Genomic DNA, 21928 nt, shown 5'->3' on the forward strand with positions numbered 1-21928 from the left:
AGTTTATATGGATTCTTCTGAGAATATAGCTGCTAGGCACTGGGTAATCTCTGCCATCCATGGGCAAACAGTGGTTAATTTGGTTTACTTTTTATTTTCCTTACAGAGCTTCATCACTTGGCCAGGTTTTTCTCTTATCTTCACAGGAACCATAAAGACACATTCCCACAGACATAAGGGCAATCCAGACACAATCCTATCTGCAATTTAGTCCCTTAAATTGAAATCTATATGAATCTAACAGCTTAAATTCTCTGATGCATCTGAGCCTGGGTTTTTAAGTGCATTTTTGGATCTCACCTTCAATTCCTGACACAGCAAATGTTGTGAAGGCATTCCCTGAGAAACGGAGGCAGCAGCAATGCCTGTCACCTCCATACTCCTCCATCTGCAGGAGGGGTGGTTTTATTGAGGATCACATGTATTTGGACTAAAAGTGAGCTATAAAACTCTAATACATTTACTGGACACTGCCTAGTCAGAAAAAAATGAGTAAGTGGTATTTGTACTGGATTTGTTTCTAAAATGCAATTAAAAAAATCCAGTAAAATGAAGTTTTGAAGCATTTACTGTTCATTCCATTTGAACTCTCAATCCATGTTTAGTTTACTCTTTCTTGGTTTTTAAGTGTATCTTACTATGCCAGCTAATAATATGGCAAGGAAGAAACAGGAAAAAATCTATTATCTGATGAATGTCTGTGATGGTGTTTTGTGCTGATGAAGTTCAGCTGGAGTCCTGTTGCTCTTTGAAACAATTTTGGAAAAGACCAAGTAAGGAAAATTCTCCAGACTATCCTGACAATAAGCCTCAGTTCTTTTCTGGCAAAAGCATACCTAGAGATGAGTGAGCATTCAATCCCACCATGCATTCTTTTTCTGGCCTCTGCTGAAAATGCCTCAACTTAATGCCAAATCTGCATGGAGATCTTTCATATTTATCTCAAGAAAAACTAAAAAAGAAAACTATATTAAGTACACAGATTGGAATAAAATTAATCATGTATGCTATGATATTTGTAAAAGGTAATTACTTATCAGGGTATTACAGATAAAAGCAATTTCTCTGTTGTAAATTAATACCTATTAACATATTGTTTAATTTATTGTATGAATGAATAATATCACTGTAATGGCTTTTCCTAACTTGTCTGTATTTAAAATGGATGGAATAAAACCATTACCATGTATCTGTGTTTCACTTCCAGTCACAAGGCATTTGCAGAGATATTTGTTTGCAGAGAATTAATATTTAAGCTTTGGAAGAGGAGTACATGAACTCCATAGAATTTTTTAAATAACCAAAACATTGTTTATCCGTTTGCAGTTTCAGCACTAAGCGAGTTCACATTTAAAATCAATAGACAAAACAACTTATCTAATATTCAAATACCAGAGGGTTGTAAATTTATTGCTATTACGCAATGAATAAGAAAATCATGATATGTGCGTTTGCCTCACTCCTTATGACCACTAGGAATTAGATCACATTTTATGGCACTTTGCAGTAGAGTTAGTTTTTCCCTATATGTATGACTGTTCTGAATGTTGTCTGGCTAGTCTCCCTTTTTTCAGTATATATATTCTGACAGATAAGGTTCCATGTAAAAAACCAATTTTAATGCATTTTTTTTTCTGTGTTTTACTTTCATCTGTGCATTCAAGTCTATAGATAAAAACCTTACCACAAAGTTTAGTCTGGAAGGCAGAGGTCAGTGTTTCAATCTGACTGAAATTAGCAACCAGAAACACATGCTCTTCATGCGGTTCACTCCCAATGGACTTCAGTGTGTTCATATCTACTCTTCCCACTCCAATGGCAAAAATCAGGATTCCCGAGTTACGTGCTTTAGTGGCAATCTCTGCCACTGGATCCTGAGGTCTCCCATCCGTGACTATCATGATAATTCGGGGCACATTCTGCTTCAGAGGTCGGGCTCCTTCTGACTCTGAAAATGCGATGTTCACTGCATACTGAATAGCCAGTCCAGTCATGGTGCCAGTTGCCAGGTGCATCATCCTCTTCACTGCTCTTTCGATGTCCTGCTTCCTCCTGAATGTCTTCAGCGAAAACTCGTGTTTGACTGTGCTGCCATACTGAATCAGACCTACGCGGGTAGCATCAGGACTGATGTCCAGAAACTGCAAGATAGTTAAAATGAACTCCTTCACTTTTTCAAAGTCATAAGGACTTACGCTGCGAGAGCTGTCAATGATGAAGACAAGGTCCAGACGTTTGTTGTTGCAAGTATTTTCTGGAAAGCAAAATGCAAACAGAAGTATTTTACAAGAATTTCAACATGCAAATCAGTTCGGGTTGACCTGATGTCTCAAACATGCTGTCTAAACAAACACCCTGACAAGTGCTGGGAAAATACAGGAAAAATAACAAATGCCAGAACAAAGACTATTTAGGCAATATAAATTCAGCCTCCAGTAAATAACAAAAGCTGCCTGTTACGTGATTGGTGTATATATATATATATTTTTTTTTGTGAGATCGGTACCCAGAATGGCTAACAGCAGTGGAATGGGTAGACACTTGTGCCACACCCTGTTCTGCCATTGTTGTTGAGATTTTGACCTCATATCCCATGCAGGATGGAAACCCCCTCTGAATTACGCAGTTACTATTTGAGTGGGCTGCACTGTGATGCTTCTTGTGGTAGTGTCCTAGAATTTAGAAATCTAACACTCCGAAGAGGCAGGGTGGTATCAGTCCTCCATTACAAACAGGGAAAACAGAACACAAAGAAATTCAGGTCAAAAACATCTGTTAATTGCAGTGACCGATACAGAATCACAGAATCATCTAGGTTGGAAAGGACCTTGAAGATCATCTAGTCCAACCGTACAAGATGTGAAGGGACTGATTTTTCAGGAAACTTGGCATTAAGCAGCACTTTGCACGTACAAAGTACAGCTCTCAGTGACGTCAACTGCAGCTGTAAGTGTTCAGCACTTTTGCAAATCAAACCCTATCATTTCAAACACATAATTAATGGCCATCTGGGAAAAGTCTTGTCTATTGGACTAGCTCAGCAACACACAGAAGTTCTGTGGCTGCATCAGAGAGAAAATCCTATTATCTACAGTGGCACTCAACTTGGCCAAAAGACCACTCATACACTTCCTGAAATTTTCTATTTCAGCCATCATCAGTCTTTGTTTCCAAAAGCCACCGAAGCAGAAATACCAAAGGGTATGTCTATATCTGACAATTGCACAGGCGGGCAGGCCAAGCTAGCCTGGGTAACAGCAGAAGTGAAGGCTGGCTGCCTTCTGGTCATGCTACAAGCATGGGTATATCCTCTGGCATCAACATCCTTCTTTTTTGAAAGGATATAAGCCATATGCATGAAGTCATGATGAGAATGGGTAGGGACTGACCATTCACAGACATGGCACATGGCAGGCTTAAGGCAAGCAGAGGGAGGTGAGCCAGCAGAAGGTAGCATATGGCAAAAGATTAAAAGGACTTTAAAGGGCTTAATGGGATGCTGACGAAGAGAAATCAACTGAGGTTTAATATTTACATTAAAGACCTCCCCAGATTAGGAAATCCCTTAGCCACAAAAGCATGGCAGTTGGGGGAATACCTGCAGGTAGTATTGTCTTGTCCTTAAACTTTTTCATATCATCCACTTTTCACTGCTGTCAGGGACATTGAGTTAGATAGACCTATGGCTTCAATCAGTGTGTCTGCTTGTGTTCTTAAATTCCTGTGGCTACGAATAAACCTGTGAAGTAGCTAGTTGCCTGTTCGTCTGCCTGGCTTGAAAGATTAAAGGTGGCAAGAATACTCAACAAACTGCAGTGGCATCCTCATCTTACTAAGCTGAAATATCCGTAATCAGTGAGCTCCCTTATTGCCCAGCCGAATTCAGTTCCCAGTGCACTTTCATCCATCTTGTGCACTGAATGAGGCAAATGCTCCATGGAAAAGTAGTATTTGACTATATAGTTAAAGGTCATGTCATACTGCACAAGTACAAGTGGGCCAATCAAAGACTCAACTGGAAGAACATCTGTCTGTAGACAAGCCTTTACATGAGTTCACTTGTGACTGCTGATGAATGCTAATCATGTACTTCTGCCAAGGCAAGGGGTGAGAAAGATGCCTGTTTTCACTTGTTAACTCAGAGGCCTCTTTCATAGATTACCAAGAACATTTGTGGGCATAGAATAAAAATGCTCTTTGATGACAATAAAAATGACTACTTGGATTTATTCATGTGCAGTCTACAGTATGGCTTTATTCATAAGCGTAGGAATATGCTTGGGTTGCTTATTCTTTCAAAATCAGAGAATGTTGAATGCAAGCCAAATTGAGCAGAAACAAAATTCCCAATCTAATGGGATACAGATATCCTGGCATATTAACTATTTTCCATCTTATTATCTTAGTGGCATATCTAATTATTATCTATTTTTACTAATAATATTAAATATTCCAGCACAGTTGTAATACCAAGACAACTCTCAGATACGATTTATGGGAGGAGAGCAAGGGGAAAGAAAGATAATTACAGAAAAAAGCTACAAATATGTGTTTGTACATGAGGGGAAGGTCAGAGAAGGAAGAAGAGTAAAATTCCCTTAAAACAAGTCAAAGCTAGAACCATGGTGTTGAATCTTTTTAATTTGAATGTAAAGATTTGAATCCCAGTCTGAAGAGACTGTATTTTGAAGTCAGGTATGAATCTTGGTGGGAAAAAACCTCAACAGCATTAGTGGATAGTACTACCAGAAACACACCCCATTGTGCTAAATTACTTAAGAAAAATTTCAGTCTGAATGTAATACAGTATATTTCAAAACTACTTTCACTAGCAAAATTCTATCTATAGAAATACAAAACATTTCCAAATTAAAATGTATTTAAGAACTTTGTCTTCTGATGTGGTGGGAATTTTTAACAACCTTGTAATTATTAAAGTTGATTTAGCTGAGATGGGTTCCATGAAAATTAAACTGTAACTCTTTTAGTAAGCAAAACTCCAGCTGGGTGGTATTTTGAGGAGTGGCAATCAGTAATGACTAACTCTCAGTGACACCTTTTTAGCAGTTGCATGCTTCTGCACTTGCCCTGTAAATTATAACCTCTTCCTCTTACCAGCTCTTATTTTAAATAGGGACCTTTCTCACAACTTTGGCAAATATCCTTGTACCCAAAAGTAATCCCCTTCCACTCTTCTTATGAAAAGTGACATACTCATTGAAAAGAGCTACTCATCCATAAACCTGCTTCTAAGTCAGCAGAGGTTTTGTATTGCCAACACAAAAGTTAAAAAAACCCTCAGTGTGAGTTGTATTATCCAAAGGCAAGACAAGGACAGACAGGCAAGGGAAGGAAGGGTCAAGTCAATAGTAAATATGTTCTCCTCCTCCACTCAATATCCAGTTTGTCTGTAAATGGCAGTTACAGTGATACCACCTTTGCAAAATTAACAATGCAACAAAATTTCAATTCTACTTAGAAGAATCCAGCTGGGATCTAATTACTGAGGCATACGTAAAACAAAGCTTAAAAGAATATTTCACATTGAGCATCTTAATTTCCTCTAAAGCTGAAAATTCTATTAAATTATTTTCTCTGATCTCTGTCGGTTTCCTTCTACTCCTTTCTCAAAGCAAACTATGCTCAGGCCTGAACGCCTACTTTGGCTTTGATGAAGCTCACGCTGCTTCGACTTTGCTTACCCACCCAGGGTCTCTGTCTGAGAGTGTGTTTGTACCCTCTCATCTTATTTCTAACTAATGCTATATTGCCTTAATATAACTAAAGCATCACCAAGGAGTTCTCCTGAACTTTGGAATTGTCTCTTCTAGGCTGTTAAATCATTAGAACAGTTCCTGGTATTGTTTGTCCTAGGACAATTAACATTTTCTCAAACAATCCTCAGGCATGATATGGGAAGTAGTATGAGCCAGGGATCCATCCTAACAAGCAATGTGGATGCAGCCACACTGTAAGCTCAGGGTATTTAGTAGTACAGAAGCAGGCTGTTTTATACCACTGGTCTCAGTGCCAGAGAGCAGTCTAAGATACAGGCTAAGCTCAGAGGCCAAGCTGGCCTGGATCCACAGTATTAAACTCACCTTCCCGCTAAAATAGAGTGGCTGTATGCAAGCTGCCTACTGGGAATAATTCCTGTCCCCCTGTAGCCTCTGAACCATGCACTGGGATTGCTTGGGGAATGCTAACCACTGTGGGCCAGAGACAGCTCCAGCAATTTAACAGCAACAATAATGGTGGAGTCCCAACGCCTAAAAATGTCCCCTGGCACTGTTTAATTTCCTCAAACATTTCCATTTTGGGATATTCAAACTGAACACATTCAAAGGACCCAATGATGATTTTTCAAAAGTTTTTGCAAGCCAACTCCCTTGAAAAACTTGATTGTTTAAAGATGGGTTATTTATTTTCTATTGTTGTCCTACATCTTTAGGACTCCTTAATACTTCTTTTTTTTTAATCTGAATATTACTTATTTGGTTATGTAGGTCTTTATCCTAATACATGAGAATGGATAAATGTTAAAGAAGGCTACTGATGTATGCAAAGCAAAAGGCCCAATTTGGTAAATACTACAGCAAAGTTAAAACACTGAAAAAGTGATCTATAACAACTAAATATTAGTTCCATGAAGATGTTTGTTATAGAGTAAGACAATTCAAGCAAAAAGGAAGGATGAGATCAGTTAAGAATAAATGAGAGCATAGAAAAATTATTGCCTGAGCAGGCAATGCATTAATAGCAATTTTAAGACTCAATATATTGTGTTTCTTAGCTCACTCCACAGTCATGTATATACAAAAAATTACATGTCCCGGACTGCCAGCAATAACACCAGGTTTATTTTTAGATTTTATCTTTGAGTGACAGAACAAAAGTCTCCACTCAGAATTAAGTAAAAGAGGAGAAAACTGTTCTCCCAGCACAATATAAAATTTCTCTTTCTTCTTTGACATTTTATTATTTCATTTTTCTTCTAGCCCTCAACCTTACTTGCCTCTCTTTTCTTTACAACTTCCTTCTTTATAAATCTTGGTATAACTCCTACCAAATTTGTTTCAAAATGTATGAACTTGCTGGGTGTCAAATATTTGTTCTTGAAGTCCAGAATTCTGGTTTTCCTTAGCTAAATATACAGACAGAAAGATTGGGGTTGACAGGTTCTCAGATATTTCCAAAAGATTTCTTAGTTCATCAAGAAGGTTTAATCCTCTTGCTGCACAATCATACAAGTAAAGAATACTTAAATTTGCAATTCATCCATAAATATACCAAAAGCAAAATGCTTGGATGGGAAAAAAGGCGTATCTGTGAATTACCTACATACACCGTCTGGGAAACTGCAGCAGCTTCTTTTGCAAAGATCAAGCAGGAAGTACATGGCAGTTAATGTAACATTGTTCCTGTTTGGAAAACACATTTTGTGGTTGTTGCCAAGAGTAAATGAAGAATAACGGTAATTCCAAGCACTTCTTGGCTCTAGTGAGACATTTTGTGCAAGTTAGCTTCCACTCCTTTTTTTTTTTTTTTTTTTTGCCATTTTAATTGAGAGAAAGGCAAAGGGTGTTATGGCGCATTTAAGATATAATCATAGCTAGCTCCTGAAGTAAATGTTAGAAACTGCTCAGTACCCTTTTCCTGGCACACATACATGCTGCACTTGGTTCTGCAGGTGACTCCACCTCTTGCCAGCTCTGTAACAGACCCTGAGTCTAAGACCTGCCCCTGTGCTCCCTGGGCCCATCCTTGCTCAGCCTTTCCCCAAATTCACAGGCCTCTGGCCCTAACCCAAAGATTCATTATGAGTTTGGCAGCTCACTGATTCCTCCTTACAAATTTCTTCATCTGGGAACAATCTCTAAATGCAACACAGCCTCCAGACATTTTTTATTGCCTCTTACAAAATCTTTTCTGAACTTCCAAAATTTCTGGGAGAACTGTACAGCAGGAGGCTCTTGTCCACAGATTTCCATTTCCTTCTACATGCAAATGCTTCATTATCAGTCACTGCAGGAGGGTCCATTACCTTGCTCTCATTTCACCTCACTATTTCTATTCCTTCCATGTCATCCTTTCCAACATGTCATTATTAATATAAAGTCTTCTTAATTCCAGAGTCCCAAAACTGACTCCTAGTATTTCTCCATTTCTTTACTGAGACTGAGGCTGTCTCTGGCATGAGGCCAAAGTATGGTGTAGGGATAGTCTCAAGTTTCTTAGTTCTTTTTGCATGTTTCAGCTGTTCTGAGATGGAAAATGTTGGGTTTCCTGACAGGAGGCAAACCTGCTTTTATGGTCAGGAGGACCAGGGAGTGGATTGCTTTCCCTTGCAGGCACGGGAACACCCGGACAGAGGGATGAAGATGCCAGTCCCAGCAGCATCAACACCTACCCACCACTTCCTAACAGAAACAAATGTTACATGCTCTCAGCTGAGCATAGCTCACACCCATGAGAGAGAAGGAATTAACTTGCTGATTGAGCCATGATGGAGAAACCTTGTAGTACACACAGTTAATGGTACTTGGAATCCAGTTCCCACAGACAGTCTGGAAGCATTTACTGTGCCTGTGACTCTGTCTCTTCCTGCATGCATCTGTAAAACAAGAAATCACAACCAAAACAAAAAAAAGGTGATTGTATGGGAGAAGGTGATCTTCATACCTTTCTCCTTGAAGATCTGAAATTCCTATTCTTGCCTGAGCTACTTGGGGCACTGTTGAAAGGACACATAAATTACTAGAGAAGGAACAGATAGAGAAAGTAAGTAACTGTTGGTAGCTGCGTAGAAAATTCAGTGAAACAATGTGACCTTACTGAGTTTGTGTTGTTCTGCTTTCAGTACATTAGCTTAATTTTTTAAAAGCTCCTATCCATACTTTTTTTTTGAAGTTGCCCATGTCTTTGTTTACGGGGAAAGCTGTTAGCAACCTCAACATTACTCATTGATCAGCTGACCTGAACCACATATTTCTATTCATTGGTAACAGTCTAAGTATTAGACACTTCTCCAGAACAGTTCCAGAAACAGTACCATGGGATAGCGCCGTACACCATATCCCCCCTGCCCCCCACAGTATGTGGGACATCATGCACACTGGCAAACCATTAGCTCTACCACTTCAGCAGCACTTGAATAAGTAGAAGGTGTCTTCCAGCTTCCAAAGCAATTTAAAGGCATGCTGACTTCATTCACAATAGTGATTACCCTCTCATGCCTATAAAATGAGATGTTCCTTAAGTTATGCAAATGCCGTTTCCAGGATTTTCAAGTTAATTTTGCACATACGTGCTTTATTAATTATTAAGCTAAAGTACTCACAATTAAGCAAAACACACCACACTTTTGAACATTCAGTGTTCTTTCTTTTGGCATGATCTTCCTTCAAGACAAAATACACAGAGGAGGCTTTGAGCTCTTCTAGAATATACACATAAAACCAGTTTGCAATTTTAATCAGTGAGTTATTGTCAAGGCAAACTCTTTTTCAAACAGAAATGGTATTTCATAGTAATTTGTGGGGGTAGTAACAAACAATTTCAGAAATACAAAGAGCATTTGCCATTTAGTACGTGACTCAGTTTTACTGTAGCAGCAGATATTCTTTCCTCCTTTTGGAAAACTTACAAATCACTTTAAAAAAAAAAAAAAAAGGAAAAGGAGAAGGAAAAAGGGAAAAACAAAAAAGAAAAAAGAGGAGAAAAGATAAAAGAATAAGAAAGCAAAACAAAGAAAAGAGAGAAGAGAGGAAGGAGGAAGAAGGGAAAAGAAAAGGCTTTGTTAGAGGAAATACACATTAAAGAAATACAAGAAAATTTCTTGTGCTCATAGAAATAGAATTACAACCCATATAACATTAATTACTGAATTGCCCTTTAAGCAGCTTAAAAGCGAATGCTATTTTGATACATGACTTGAAAATTAATAATGAATACTAAATATGACAGTTGGCAAGCATAGTGTTGTTATGTGGTTAAAAATTGCTAACACAGACCAAAATCCCAACTTTCTGATCTCCATCATAATTGACTGCAGATGAGCATACTCAGAATAGGACACAAATCCCTGGGGTCTGTCATGGTCCCAGCTAGCCCTCATGGCTCATTAGTTAGGCCTGCTTAAGGGTAACAGCTTCTGCAGGGAACAACTGGCTGGGCAGGGATACGATCACTGTCCAGATCTCACCTTCTCAGACTCCAGGACCCCTGTTAAGGGCTGGGGAGGCACAACCTCAGCACAAGCCAGGCTACCAAGCCTCAGAGCCACAGAGGAGGGTCTCCCACTGAGAACAAAACCCAGAAACCTGAAAGAGTGGGGTGGTCTGAGCAAGTGCAACCTTCCTGCTATTGTTTTAGACCCCAGCTGGGTAGATAATGGACTACAGCTATTGCAGGGGAGATTAAGATGAAAGCTGAAGTTTCAAGACTTGGCATAAAGTCCAGAGGAAACCTCTCAGCTATTGAGACAATCACTACTGGGAAGCAAAGCATGCAATTACTAATATTGCCTCAAGGCACAATGATTGTAAGATGTACCTACACACATCAGAAGGAAGAAACAGGTGATTTAACAGACTGTAAATGTTTTGCTTTCTCTCTTTCCAAATACAACACATCTCTATTTATATGGCAAATTTATGTTTTGATTAGAGAGAGTCTAAACTGATACATATTTGATGATCTTGTATCCTTATAAAAGTTTGGTTAGGATTTTGCTTATATTTTAACTAAATATGTGATAATTCAAAAGATAATTTGCAACCCCTTCCTACCCTTATCTACTGCTTGGAATAGTTTTGATTTCCCAAATACTATACCAGCACAATATGTCAAACACATGATGTAGTTATGACACAATTCTGACTTCAATTGCAATGCAGACTTCAGTTACAATGAGTTACTTAACATGTCTGAGGACAAAAAAACTTGGCAGAGTTGCCCCTATGTGAAGAAATAACACATACACACATACGCTACATATTCTACTCTGCACTTGTGAGACCCCACCTGGAGTACTGTGTCCAGCTCTGGGGCTCCCAGCATCAGACAGACATAGACCTGCTTGAACAGCTCCAGAGGAGGCCACAAAAATGATCAGGGGGCTGGAGCACCTCCCCTATGGGGACAGGCTGAGAGTTGGGGTTGTTCAGCCTGGAGAAGAGAAGGCTCCGGGGGGACCTTATAGTGGCCTTCAGGAAAGATGGGGAGGGACTTTTTACAAGGGCATGTAGTAATATAACGAGGGGTAATGGCTTTAAACTGAAAAAGGGTAGATTTAGATTAGATATTATGAAAAAATTCTTTACTGTGAGGGTGGTGAGACACTGGACCAAGTTGCCTAGAGAATCTGTGGCTGCCCCCTCCCTGGCAGTGTTCAAGGCCAGGCTGGACAGGGCTTTGAGCAACCTGGTCTAGTGGAAGGTGTCCCTGCCCATGGCAGGGGGGTTGGAACTAGATGATATTTAAGATACCTTCCAAGTCAAACCGTTCTACGATTCTACGAAGATTCTATACTGAGGCTGTGAATGAGTTTCTTACAGCAGTTATCATCCCATGCTGGCTCAGCAGTCCACATTAGCAGGATTTAGAGATCTCTGGCCAGCTTTGAGTGTATACATGTACAATGACTTCAACCAAAACTAAACAGAAATCTTATCTGCACTCCACAGAAGCATCATGGACCAGACTCACTTTTGTCACATATTTTCCTCTCTGATTTGCAGCTAAAATTTAACCCAGAATGGTTAACCTGATAATGTCCTTGAGCCCTAAAGTTACATACACACAAGTTTAAGAACTGGGTTGGATATAAGAATGTTTGGAATAATTTTAACTGACTTTATTGAGTGATTCATAAATTTAGTGAGCGCTCTGTGTATTTCACATTACTTCCCTTCATATTATTAGTGGAATCATATATATACAACCAAGAGATAAATCATTACATATTTTGTTGCAAAATATAATCTAACACAGACAGGGACATTTGCATTTAGCAGCAGTTTCTACTGAACAGGAGCCAAGTACATTTCCTTCTTGGCCTCCTTTCCCCTCTCTGTTTCAATTTGTGTAGTATCAGTTAATCTCCTGTAGTTTCTTTCTTCTGGTATCATGTCCTATCTAAAGGAATGCCCCTCAAATTAGCTTTTCTCCTCACATAGTTATTTTCAAAAACTGGTAGGTGCATGTTTTATATTCCTAAGGAACAGAAGGAATGTTATTGCTTAGAATATTATTCTACAGCTTATTCAATTATTCCCATGCATCCACTTCCAGAACTCTCCAAAGAAATATGCCCATGTGACATGAAATACATGCCCAGTTTACAAGAGTTCACCAAGAAAAAAAACACACAAAAACTTGGGTTTTTTCCACAATGTTGAAATTTGGCTTTGCTTTGTTTTATAATAAATGATTAAGATGCAGTAGGGCGTAAGTCCCAAATCTGCTCCACCAAAAAACCTCACAACATCAAACTCCGAAAAAGCTACATCTTGCAAGGACTGGGCATATGTTGCTTCTGAACATGGAACGTGCTGAAAGGTGCTGTGGACCTCTGACCGTGGCCTTGAAATCACAGTATGGAAGTCACCACTCTGGATGACTGATACAGCTCTTCATCAGTCTATTTAGGTGCAGAAGTCCATTTCAGTTATATCTGAAGGGAATTAGCTAATATAACAGACATAATTTTATCTTTATAACCATGTAGCCAAGTATATTTCCATTACTGCTTTTCTTTAGCATCCAAGAAGCAATGCTAAGCTGGCAAACTGTGCTTTCAGTGATCTGTGTGTAATCTAACAAAGCAGCTGTGCTCAGCAGGGGCAATGATTTTGTCAGAGCTAAGTAAAAACTCTCCAGAGCTCTGATAAAACCTTTAAAATGGAAGATTCTAAAATAAAAGATTAATTTACTTTAAGGAATTAGGATAAGGCCAAAGATCCAATATTCAGGATCAAATTACTGATGAGGGGAAAGAGAAGGCAAAATTTAGTTCATATGTCACATGAGGGGAGAGGAGACTGCCCTCCGCTACAGGAAAGACAAATGGACCATCCTATTTCTTTCTGTTATTTCACAAGATCTTGCAGGACTATGGAAATGATCCTTTAAAACATAAGTACACCTACATTAAAACAATATTTCCAGCAATCTAATAGAAATTCTGTTATTATGAGACATACATGTATATTTTCTATCTCTAAAGCACCTACACATGTTCTACAACTAATATGCTGCAAGAAAGATTTAAGCAAATGTTAACAAATTTAAGTAAATTGGCACAAATGACAAGTTTTAAATACTTTGAAGTTTGATTCAGTGTTTAAATACAGGAAAACCTGCAAAGCAGTTTGGTTTTCAAGGGACACATATTGTTCCAAAAAATTCATGTCCAGTTGATCCTTGCACAAAAGATTTCAGATCTTTAATGGAAATTATTAACTATAGCAATAATAATTTTAAACAACAATAAGCAATGCAAAGATCTGACAAATTAAAAAAAATACACATTGAGGTTTAGCAGAAAGACTGGCGATAACAAAAACATAGAAAAGACATAGCTCATTCCTTCTGAAATCTTCATTAAAACATATAGGCTATTAGCCCTAACAAGACAATTAAGAAATCTATGAAGTATTAGTGCATGGCTGCCAAAAAATTAAATCCTCCTAAAACTGGATCCCAAAGTACTTTTATCTCTACATGGACAATCCCACAGGATTTTTCATCCATTCCATTTTGCTTATTTATGTTGTCAGTTTTCTGGACCAAGGACTTTAACTTCTGTACATGGACACTACTAGTATTTTACCAGTAAATAGTCATCACAGCAGTACACTTTTGTTTTAAAAATGGCAAAATGAAGTAAAAAGGAATAAAATTATTTTAATGCTACTAATATTTACATAGCATAATCCTTCATTTTAGTCCTCAAAACACAGACACCCAAAAAAGGCCCCCAAAAAAACCCAGCATGAACTTTTATTACTTTTCCAGGTATCTGTTGGTTCTTTGCAGCTATATTGCTCACTTTTGCCTGCCAACCACATCTTTCCACAACAGCAGCAATTGTCATCGCCACTACTATTTATAATATACATATTATATAGAATGGGACAGTTTCTAATGCACGTAAATTGCGTAATTTTGGAATGATTTTATTAAGTCAATAGACTTGATGTCACTGAGATCATGGTCTGGCCCCATTCTTTCTCATGTCATTTAAGGAATGCTACAGCTTTCCAGCAGAGTGGCATGCATTTTACACATTCTGTTCTTTACAGAGAGGCACGTTTTAACCGTGCCACTGTTTATATGCACTGCTGAATCTGAAGCAGGTGACCTAATTTATTGTAACAGAATGCAAGGCCCAAGAGTCTGACTCCAAACTGCCACGTACTTTTATGGGCTGGACCAGAGAATGTCCCAAGTTTCTTGCATCATTTAATGTCTTGAAAAGGTTCTTTCAGCCAGAGCTGCCAGAACTGTTTGCATCCTGCACATGCCAAACTGAACAGGGATCCAGAATACCCCAAATGCAGGGACCAAAAATTGGATGGCTTTTGAAAGAAGAAAGAAATAATTTAATCTATACATTTTGATTTATATCAAGTGCTAATTATTTTAATATATTTTCCACTATTTAAAATATGAAAAAAGAGGCTATAAAAGCAATTTTAAACATCACGGGGAAAAAGGCAAGCTGAGAAATGTGACACCTTTTAGTTTCTCCAGATAACACTTTGCTATTTTGTTAATTTTCTAAAGAGACAGGTATATTATTTCTTAAAGTAATAAGCTCACTTAGGTTATTTGCTGGGGACCCTAAAATATTCAGGAGGGGCTGCTATTTAATCACATTTTAGAATTTAGTATTTAAGAAAGTTTGAGAGTCTTCCTGAGTAAGGTCTGAATGTGGGTATTTCTCTTTGCTGTTCCACATCCATGTTTCTTGGTGGACTAGATCTCCAGAGCTGTGGTTTTCAGCCTTTAGTTGCAGAACCCCAAGTGTCTCAAGACCACATCTATTAATTTTGAGAAAGGTGAGTAAGAAAGGGAAATCTGTTGTCATTTGGCTTAAATTTGTTCTATAGGAATTGAAAACAAATGGGTTTAAGTTAACAAAGGACAGGTTGTGCATGTTACTTTATGGAATTTTACATATTTAAAGGATTACTTTTAGTCTGGAGAAGAGTTTCACTGATAAAACTTGGTGCTCCCCTCTCTGTCACCCATTCTCCCATGTTCTAGCTTGCTTTCTTATTTCTTCCCAATACATCTTCTGCAGGACATTTCACATTCCTCATATTCACCCCTAGAGGTTAGGTGACCTTTATGGGGAGGTAGGCTACTTAACATCTCCCAGTGGCTGGAGAAATACATCTGATTAGATCTACTACTGATGTGTATCATGAATCCCTAATGATGGGCTGTGTCCAAACACCATCCATACTATGTTTTCATAATCTGACAATTACTTTAAACAATGAGCAAAAGAAAATGATTCTAAGCCATGAACTGTTAGCAGATGAAAAAGTTGACCAGCAAACTGCCTGATGATGTACAGGCAGTGATCAACAAGAGAGATGAACCTTATGTTTTAAAATATGACAGTCACAAGCTAGAAGTGTTAGATCCTGTCCTCAGATTTTTGGCAAAAGAGGAAAAATGAGCTACTCATTATAAATAAAATTAACCTGACAAAATGAAGGGATAAGCATCAAGTAATGTAATGACAAGCCTCATTTCCATTCCTATTCAATTGTCCTTATGCAGAGCACATACACATAGACAGCTAAAATTTGCTGGCATGGTAAAAGGCAGCTTTGACTCCATGGACCAATATGTGTTTTCTCTAAACAGTGAAAATAAGGTCTTTTTTCCAAGACAACAGTCCTGTAGCAAATATTTATTTCATACCACTTACATAAAGTAGATCTAGTACCCCAAAAGTAAACATCTTCTTTCAACAGCTGCTAACTGGTCAACAAACTTTCTCATATTCCTCCTTGTAAACAGCAATCTCCTTTTTATTACAAACTAGCTCAGCCGAGGCTTGGCCAGTTGCTCATGCCTTTTATCATTTGTATTTGAGATGGCTTTTGGTAGTGGTGTTTGGGTTTGTTGGAGTTTTTTTTGTAACTTACCTAGTAGAGATTGTGAGTTAACATCCCTTCTTCGAGTGAAACGTCCTCCAGGGAGATCTTTTGCCATGACAGATACAGTGGAAAGCAGAGCGTGTCCAAATAGCAGAAAGAAGCATGCAATCATTTTCTTCATCTTCCAAGAAGGAGAGGGATATTCAAGGATGTGAAACTATAATAAAGGAGAAAGATGAGCTCTTTAATTACACAAAAAGATACACTGTAATCATGTCAGCCACCCAGCTACATCACTTCCCTTCCATCCCATGCAAACATGGAGATATACTGGCATGGAATAATACCTACACCTTCAAGAAAGAAGATCTACACAATAAAGTAGCAGTTAGCAGACCCTGCATAGTGTTTATAAGTATTGTTAGTTGAAGTTCATAGCTAACATCTAAAATGTATTGACTTTTACAATTATTCATAATAATCAAGTATTTTTAAAGCAAGGAAAGGAGCTTTGTTTCAGTCAGCCTGTCAGAATAAACAGGTTTGAGGAGGGCACAAATATATTTTCATTATTTTACTCAGCACTCAGTTGCATTTTTTCAAAAGTTTAATGGTTCTTGCAGTCTGAGGGATACTCACTTCAGAAAAACTTGAAGAATTAAAACAAGAGGGGGGAATATATTCCAGAAACAGCAACTGTAAATGAAAACTGGCAACAGCTCACACTTCCTTTTCAGAAGACTGTCTGTGGCTGCTCGCATGAAGATAACAGTGCAGAATTAATCTTGTTTACTGAAGGAGACTTCTGAGGACTGGCAATGAGCTTGCCATAGGTTATGAGGAAATTTTGTCAAACAGAATAGCTGACAGGAAAAATTCCTACACTAAGAGATGATTCCTGCCAAGGAGTATGTTAAGGCATCATCAAAAGCCATGGCTGACTCTGCCCACAGACAGACAGGTAAGACATGTCAGAGGCTCATCTTCTGGCCATGTTCCCTGTTGGTGGGCTTCCTCAGATGGAAATTCCTTCTACCTTCCCTCAAAACTTTATTGTTGTGGGTTGTGGAGAGAGCATCTCACAGGAGCTAGAGTCAGCCTTCGATCTGGTGATATGATGAAGCTTAGTCAAGAGGTCCTCTAGGTGTGTAAGAGATGGATAAAACTACCCACTTTCACAGCGAAGAACTGTTCTACCTGAAACTGAGTGGAAACTTTAGAAGCAGTGCAAATTTTAACAGTAATTCTTGGTTAAGTAATTATGATGTTGAAAACAATTTTAATAGGGTCCTAAACCTGATAAGCAGATAGAGAGCACCACAGGTCTGTAAGAGAAGGCAACTAAATGCTCCAGTTCAGAAAGAAAATTGGTTTCTTTCCCACCATGATGGGAATGCCTGTGTAATCATTCCCACTGGCAGAAAAGAACATTCTGAGTAAATATTTTCTCTAAAAAAGAGATTTTATACATTATTCTTCAATCTGTCCTGCACAGCCATTACACATTGATCAATTTTTCTATCTATCAATCTATTTTTCCTTCTGTGTATCCTAGTCAGCATCCCCACATGCGAACATGTTTTGGTGTATATGCCAGAGAGCAAAATGAACTGAGTATTTGCACTCAAAATGCTCAGCCCTGCTTAAATGTTCAATACTATCCAGTAACAGCCAATACGTGATTTAAGGACATTCAAACCAGGAAAGAGGTGTAAATAGTCAGTGTTTATAATAGTGGCCACAAAAAATTAAATTTTTGGAGCCCTAGCAGCATGGACAACTGAATGGTATTATTGGTAGAGTATTTCCAGTGCTCTAGTCAGAAACAGATGGACACTGCAAATAACACACCACTGAAAACAGGACAAATTTTGCTGGAGGCTACAGTTGTTACTGCTGGCGATTACCGATGAAAGCTTCTCCCACATTGTCTCCTCACTCCTTAGAACATTGTCAACAAACACAGGGCTGTGCAAGGCAGCCTCCTCTCTCTCCAGCCTGTTCCTTCAGCACACAAGGCAACAGGACCTCAAGGGTACATGCCAGTTCTAGCACAGAAGCCATGTTTAGAGAGCTAAGGAGCATACAGAAATATGCTCCTTACAAGTCTGTCACAGGAACCAGGCATGAAAACCTTGTTCAAGAGGGCTATCTGGCTGTTATCCAGTTACCCGTGGCCTAACTCCTTTCTATCCATCCTAAACAGCTGTGAAGATTGGGCTAATCTCTACGTAAAGCCATTTTACCAGTTCCTGATGGCACACTAATGGAGAACCAAGGATACTGTGGCAGAGCACCTTCACAACATGCTGCTGAACCATTCAGTAACAGCATGATGCCAAAGGAAACTGTGGTAAGGAAGTGACTCAGTACAGTCCTACCAGCTCTGCAAAGTACCCCAAACTAAACCCTCTTACATTCTGGCACTTAACATATTTTATACCTTTGTAGCAATTGTTGATATGTGGTTGCAGTTTCAAATTCACTAGGCTCACAACTGTCCCCAGGCAACTTCAGAAATAAGAAAAAAAAAAAAAAAGTGTTTGTTTGCTGTGATTTTAAGTGTTTGAATTCTGTTAGGAAAATGTTTATACAGCATGCAAATCTCATATTTGCTGACCACATAAACCGAAATGCCTGTGTAATCATTCATAGCTGTCCCTGAATTCTGAAACATATTAAAGCCGTACATTTTCAGTTTTGTGTGATTTTACCAGTCCCTTTGAAAAGTAAGGTTGGGGGTACTAAAGCAACAGGAGCATTGAATAACAGTGCCTAGTTTTCTGGGGATCTTTTTATTCAAACTTAAGATCACTTCTATTGTTCAACAGTATCTCATTTTGATTCAGAAACCTTAGATCTTAATATCTTTACCAGCCTGATAACCAGAAAACAAGCCTGCTTACAGTTCCACCAAAAAAGAGCCAATTCTCGTTAAAAAAAGAAAGATCTATTATCAACACACTCCTTTCCTCACAGTGTTTTAAAATACTGTTTCAAACGAAAACAATGCTTAACAGATGAGAGCTTTAGTTGCCCCATCTTACAAATTTTGATATATAAGTTAATCTAAAATCAAAATTAACATGAAATTGCATCAATTTTCAATGAGGAAAAAAAAAACCACCAAACCCAAACAAGTTCCCAAAGCCAAAGGCTGTCTATGTGATAACAGATGCCACTGATCCAAGCCTGCTGCCACCTTTTCATTCACACTGAAAGCTTCTGTGCTGCTTTCCTGAGGTCATGAGAGTCTGGACTTGTGTTCTTTGCTCTAGTTCCAGGTACATATTTGTGTTCACTGCTGCTTGCATTTTTACATGACCAGTTTGTATTGTGGCTGCACGGCTTCTCCGCACAGTTGTCCCATGGTTCTCTTTATTTTCTGGGTCTTCTGCAAGGTCCCCTGTCCTCACTCTAGAAGTTGGATGGTGCTTAGTGCACCACATTTGGTATTTAACACCTCATTTTCCCAGCAGGCTAAGCCAGGCTGCTGGCACAGCTCTTTGTATCTTCACATTGCTGGCTAACCTACCAGCTGAGAACACATTCCCAAAGCACAAAACTTACAAGCACATGTTTCTGTGGCTACCTGGAAAATATGTTTCAAGCACTTCAATTCCAGCTGTCACAGCAGGAGTATTCAGCATTATACCATTGGGAGCCAACTTCCCTGGTCAGACCCAAGACCAAGTCACTGTATGACAAACATCCCAAACACCTCAAAAGACACCAAGAGAAGGTGTGACAACACGTGGGCCTTAACCAGGTTGGGCACCAGATGCACCGGCTTGCACTGCTCCGTTCTTCTACCCATGGAGAGAGGAAGAAGAGGGTCCTATGCAGGGTTTTCACAGCAACCTTGGAGCAGTCAGTGCAGCACACCACTCTGCTAGATATGTGAAGAAGCTCCTAACAGAGAACAGGCAACTGCTGCTCACAGAGGTACAATTTGACGAGGGCTACTTGCAATAGCTACGGCTATCTTGAAGAAGTTTGGTATAAAGGGGGAGAATCTCCTAGAAGATGGCAAGTAAATAGACAGGATCTCTTGTTCTTTTCAGGCTTCCCTTGCTCCCTAACTGGCTGCAAGTCAAGAGCTAAATATTTCCATGGTGTTTTCTTATCAATTTTACCTGTGCTTGCTTAGCCATACACCCATGCAAGAGAATATTTTTTCTCATGTGCTGCTATGGATTTTCAATTTTCATGAACTACAGTGTAAGAATGCTGAAAAATGAAATTGTGACTTCATCTTTAAAATAACCTTTTCCTTTGCTGGACAGCACGCAAACACCACAAGCCTGTTTCTACCCTTTCAAATATCTTTCCATGGAAGCCTCCTCATAAGGGATTGATGACTGTTTTGGGCAGAGACACTACTGAATATTCAGTGTCACTGATGATAAATCAATGACCTTCTCCACTGCACAGTGCATGTTATTAAGATTTGTCCTCTTCACTGTGATAACTCTTAAATAATGTCAAGGGAGAAGAGATGCTCTGTGGCTCAATGCTGAAGTCGGTGCCCTTCCATCTCTTACTCCACTTCAGGGAAATTTCTTTCACAGAATCAGGAAACCCTTCCATTAGTCTGGAAGGCCACCTTTTTTTCATTCAGGTACCTTAAAAATGTACCTGTCTTTGCTGGGCAGATGATGCTGAAAAAGAAATTGGAAAACCAGGGTAGTAATATGTGTCAGCTCATGCCTCCTGCTCCTCTGGGTGGTCTTCTTCCTTATCTTGCAGTACAAGTTCCCTTCCAAGGCTAAATCAGAAATATGAACTCCACAAACCCCTACCTCTCCACCTTCTTCAGCTGCCACCAAAACTGGCACAATGCACAGGAGGGGAAATTCTCAGCAGTTACCTGAAACATTGACACCTTTAGTAACTGCAGATAATATTCCCTCTCTTGATCCCTATATAATTTCTCATCATAGATGGGAAGGAAAGGGAAGGCAAAAAAAGCACCAGAGGCAGCAGCTATTACCACCAGAGAGGCTGCCTTCAGCTTTTCTTGTTTGATAGTTAAAAGAGACAGCCATTTACTTTCATTAAGCTGCCAGAAGACCTAACTTCAGTGTTTTTAAGTTACAAGGAATGTAAGCGCATAAAAGGGAAAACATTCTGAAGTTCTTTCAGCACCCCTCATTATCTACCCATTTCTAAGATAACAGGAAACTGCGATCAAATCAAAAGCTTTTACTGAAGTTAAAGGAACTGCAAGAGATCCAAGTCAATAAAATCAGAGTCTGTGTCCCCAAGTTTGCAAGCACAGTGAAATACTTGGAAAACCAATGAGCTCTTATTACATGAAAGCCACAAAATATCTCATTCTCAATCCCATCACCTCAGAAATTAAAAAAATTAAGGACAGCAGGCACTGTAAAGCCCTGTTAACTATCAGTTGCAGCATGTTCCAAAGTACTTCACTATCCATAAACCAGCATATGCATTACTAGTCCATTACTCATTAAAATCACCGTGTGTGGCATGGGTATCAGAACATGGAGTATTAATAACTTCCTCTGTCTTTCTGGAGCAGTTGCTGCCACAGGCATTTTCCAGTTCTGAAAAACAGTTATAGAGCTCCAGAGTCCAACACCGTATCTGTCACTAGCTATGCAGGTGTCACGTGGGGACAGCGGGCCACAATCATGAGCACAGTATTTAGCACATCAGCAAGAAGCAACATCTTGCCTTCACCCTTACAAAGGAGCACTCGATTGTCATGCTGTTCCACCAAATGATGCACTGGATTTTCTGTGACTCATTCCTGCACAAGAAGGGCTTCACTAGGCTCA

General features: G+C 39.0%; 1 protein-coding gene across 1 annotated transcript in view; it reads right to left on the reverse strand.

Annotated features, from left to right (window-relative positions):
• The window catches only part of MATN2 (matrilin 2), a 77050-nt gene that overhangs the window by 51233 nt on the left and 3889 nt on the right, over positions 1–21928 (reverse strand). Inside the window, exons 2-3 of the mRNA XM_074815257.1 lie at positions 16170–16338; positions 1685–2254 (exon numbers count right to left, since the gene is read on the reverse strand). Of these exons, the coding sequence (XP_074671358.1) occupies positions 1685–2254; positions 16170–16302 (703 nt within the window). The 5' untranslated portion in view covers positions 16303–16338. The remainder of the gene's footprint in view (positions 1–1684; positions 2255–16169; positions 16339–21928) is intronic.

This window comes from Strix aluco, chromosome 1, assembly GCF_031877795.1.
Source record: "Strix aluco isolate bStrAlu1 chromosome 1, bStrAlu1.hap1, whole genome shotgun sequence".
NCBI classification, from domain to species: domain Eukaryota; kingdom Metazoa; phylum Chordata; class Aves; order Strigiformes; family Strigidae; genus Strix; species Strix aluco.